This window comes from Limulus polyphemus, unplaced genomic scaffold (assembly GCF_000517525.1).
Source record: "Limulus polyphemus unplaced genomic scaffold, Limulus_polyphemus-2.1.2 Scaffold5595, whole genome shotgun sequence".
NCBI classification, from domain to species: domain Eukaryota; kingdom Metazoa; phylum Arthropoda; class Merostomata; order Xiphosura; family Limulidae; genus Limulus; species Limulus polyphemus.
Genome location: NW_013671205.1, coordinates 3,721 through 8,101, shown reverse-complemented (window position 1 = coordinate 8,101; position 4,381 = coordinate 3,721). Strand labels below are relative to the sequence as shown.

Here is a 4,381-nt window from a genome sequence, read left to right as displayed (position 1 = left end):
TCTAGGTTTAAACTTGTGGAATAGTCAGCTTGTTCTATTAGTTTAAGTATTTGATAGATATATAGATGTAAAGTGCTAATTTTTATAGGGGTGGGGGAGAAGGGTTGTTCCCAAATAGCCTGTTACTTTCATCTTCTGTGTTAAAATAATGTAAACATAGCTGAAAAATAAAGTACTGCCTTGTTAACTTTTGTCCCTTATTACTAGAGAAACTTATGACTGTGCTTAAGAAGGTTTTTGTCCTACAAAGGACAAATGAAAGTGCAATTTACTTCAATTTTTTTTATATAGTAGACAGTAGTACTATACAATACTGCAAAACTATTAATGACAATAATAAAAAAATACAGTTTAAAAAGTTTATAAACACTGACTTGCACCTAAGGAATAGTGTACCTAAAGATTACAACTAAAGCTCAGAGTCTACCTAATAAAAATAAATTGATGCATACACTCTTCTTACTCTTGTGTTTCAAATAATAGTACAGGGTGGAAAAATTCAAACTCAATGACAGAACAGGTCAAAATCATAGTATGAAATTGAATTTTGTATTTTTCATTAAAGAATACTGAATGAAATAATCATGCAGGTCCAAATAAGCATTGTGCAGGGTGGAAAATTTCTCCAAAATTAATAATCAACCTAGAATATCCTTATACCAGTATTTTTATTTTCAGTTTAACATTTTGCTTGTGTAAGCTAACATTACATAAAATGAGAAATACTGAAAAATTCATAGAAAGTTGCATAAAACTGTGGTTAACCAAAATTACGTAGTTAATAGATGTAGAATGGCAAGCCACATTTACATTTTAGGAAATGTAATAAGTTTATTACTTACTATACATTTTTTTTTTATTGTTAATAACACCAATCTGCTATATTTGTAAATGATCATAACAAACAATTCAATACCTGTTCTTTACAGCAATACAATGAAATGTCACAAGCTTACCAAATTAAATATTTTTAAAGTTTTCATACATTATACATATATGTTAACAATAGTTTAATTTAAGCATAAAATATCTAAGAAGGCCAATTGGTAATTTCTTTTTCATGCAGTTAAACCAAAATGCCACAAAATCATATACGTAAATTTCTTGGCATCTCTGAAGAACTTAAAAAAAAAAAACTTTTTAAATTTAAATATTATCATGTTCAATTAGGTCTGTCTATTAATTCTTGTGTTATTTTTTTCTGTTCTTTTTTTTCTGTTGTCCAGATACTTCATTGGGATCTTTTCCCGAAGCTAAAGCCAGCTGTCTTTTTAACTCCAGAAGCTGTTGAACTTCTCTTTCAATTTCTGCTTTTTCAGCCTTCCTACTTTTCAAATCTCTAACTAGATTTCCTTGCTTAGCAACTAAATCTGTTAAATGGTCTAAAGATGCTTGGTCGACTGTATCATGTATTTGAGTGCTTGGTTCTACAACAGATGTAGACTTACCACCTTTGCTTGACATTTTCTTTGATGGTGATTTCTCCTTGGGTTGTTCGTCACCTGCAAATTTTTTCTTCAGGTCTTCAATAAAACTTGTTTCAAGTTTTTTGAAAAGTGGTTTAGGATAATCAATTTTGTGTCCTGATGGTAAACAACAAGTAAAAAAGGAAGTAATAACATGACAATCTGGAGTTGTGTTCAGCTGCTGTTTTAATTTAGTACTTGTCTCTGGCATGTAAGGCTCGATTAAGGTAGCCAGCAAGCAAGCAATGTTAGCACAAAGCCCCATCACTGTTCCTGCACGTTCTCTCTGTTCGTTGCTGCCTTTCACATGTTCCCAAGGCTTATTGGACTGAATGTGTTGATTGCCCAGACGACTAATAGAGAACACAGGACGAATTGCGTCTCGAAGCTTAACCTTTTCCATTAACTCAATATAACTCTGCAACTCTCGATTCACACGTACTAGTAACATTTTATCTTCTTCATTTATTTTCATTTCAGGAATCACACAACTGAAGTTGTTGGCAAGAAACATCAGTGCTCGGTTCACGAAGTTGCCAAAGTTGTTTAATAACTCTGAGTTATTCTTCAGTAAAAGATCATTCCAACTGAAAGAAGAGTCCTGTGATTCTGGTCGGAGACTTAGAAGGTAAAAACGCCAGACATCTGATGGAATTCCAGTCTCTTTAGCATCTGTACCAAATACTCCTATACCTCTACTTTTTGAAAATTTATCATTTTCGTAATTGAGATATTCAACAGCAATCAAGTGATTCACCATGGTGAATTTTTCTTTCGTCCCAATTATTGATGCAGGAAAAATTATACTGTGAAATGGTACATTATCTTTGGCCATAAACTGATACAGCTGTACCTTTTCTGGCTGCTTCCACCAATTTTCCCACTGATCAGTATAAGAAGCAGTAATAGACAAATATCCAATTGGAGCATCAAACCAAACATAAAATACTTTGCCTTCATAGCCTTTCACAGGAACAGGAATTCCCCACTTTAAGTCCCGAGTTAAACAACGAGGTTTCAGACCTTCTTTTAACCAAGAATATGTAATAACCTTAGCTGTATTAGTCCAATATCCACTCTCACAGGACTGATCAAGCCAAGTATGCAAGTCTGGTTGAAGTTTAGGCAGATCCAGAAACAAGTGACGAGATGTTTTCAAGATGGGAGTGCTTGAACAAACTTTACATTTGGGTTCTTTTAGTTCTACTGCATTAATCAGCCGTCCACATTTGTCACACTGGTCACCTCGGGCATCATCATAGAGACAAAATGGACACACACCAAGCACAAATCTGTCTGCCAGGAATCTGTGGCATTTTTCACAAAATAGCTGTTCCACAGTATCTTCAAACAAGTAGTTTTTCGCATAGAGCTTTAGAAAGATGTCTTGTGCAATTTGTTTTTGCCAATCAGTTGTTGTTCTTCCAAAGTAATCAAATGATATGTTAAACCACTGGTATACCTCTTTGTGTAGTCTGTGGTATTTATTACAAATTTCCCAAGGTGTTACTCCTTCCTCTAGGGCTTTTGTTTCCGTAGCAGTACCATACTCATCTGTCCCACAGATATACAAAGTCACATAATTTCTGTTTCGACAATACCTAGCAAAGACATCAGCGCTAAGCACAGCCCCTATGATGTTTCCCAAGTGAGGAACATTGTTCACATATGGTAAAGCACTCGTTACTAAAATATTTCTTTCCCCTTCTTGAGGTAAAATTGGAAACTTTTCTTCAGACTTCTTAGGCATAAAACTTTTCCCTTTCAACCAGTTTTTAAAAACAACAAACATTTCTTCTTGGCTAATAACATCTTCTTCAACCTGAGAAGTGTTCATTTCAACATCACTTGAATTAATTACTTGTGGAACCAATTTACCTCTCTGAGTAGATAAAGCAAAATTATGTAAAAGAGGGTCTTTTTCAATCAAAGTTTCCTTACAAGCACTTGGTTTCTTTTCACCAAAAACATACCGTACCGCTTCTTTAAAACTTTCGTTCAAACCAATTTCATGAAACCACCTACAAAGAGAAGAAAATTTTTTAACTGTATCTGCACCTAGTTTCTCATCTGTTATTACTGGATATACAGTTGACCAAATAACCACATCACCTATACCTGGTAAGGTTCCACTGGCACTGCTGCGAGGGAAATGAGGTGTAGATGTGAGAAATGAATCCAGATATTGCAAATGATTCATTAAAGTTGAAAATAACGCGTCATTTAGTTTATTATTCTCAAAGAAATTTGCTATAAACGTCGTAACATATGGTTGCAAACAGTTGCTTTCCCATTCCAGCCATTCCTCGGTAATGGGATCAAACGTAGTATTATTCCCAGATTCTCGCTGATGAAACAAGTACCAGCAAATAGCATTCGCTGAAAACAAACATTCCGACGACGGAAGTTCAAGAACTGGAGGTCGAGAAATAGGACTGCTAGTGCTAACATTGTTACAAAAACCAGAGCAACTTGCCTTTGGCGGAATTTTAACAATTTCTACTTGTGCGTCTGTAATACCTGCCGCAATAACAGTCTTTAAGCTACATAAATTTTTTAAAATAATGTTAAGTTTCATTTCCAAGTCTTTCAATTTTACTTTACCTATTAACTCGAACGTCACTTAACAATGACATGCACCTCGTAAATTCACCAGGAAGCCATGCGGTAAGCTGACGTAGGTACTGGATACAGCTACTCTGGTGACATCTATATATATATATATGTCGAGAAAAATAATATTACTTCTTTAAATAATTGTTGAGTTTAATCATTGTTTATAAATAAGAAATACTGATTTATGGAATCTGTGTATAGACTGCTATTCTACCTTTCTAATATCAATATGAAGTAAATGAATTAAACTAAAAGTTTATTGGAATAAGAATAAAGCCTTTTGGTTTCTAACAGACGAA

The 4,381-nt window shown here is 34.1% G+C and overlaps 1 protein-coding gene across 1 annotated transcript; it reads right to left on the bottom strand.

Annotated features, from left to right (window-relative positions):
* Nucleotides 1–651: 651 nt before the first annotated feature.
* LOC106472771 (methionine--tRNA ligase, cytoplasmic-like) lies at nucleotides 652–4,141 on the bottom strand. Its single transcript, XM_013933427.2, has one exon. The coding sequence runs from the start codon at nucleotides 4,042–4,044 to the stop codon at nucleotides 1,192–1,194; it is 2,853 nt and encodes a 950-aa protein (XP_013788881.1). The 5' UTR covers nucleotides 4,045–4,141; the 3' UTR covers nucleotides 652–1,191.
* Nucleotides 4,142–4,381: the final 240 nt, after the last annotated feature.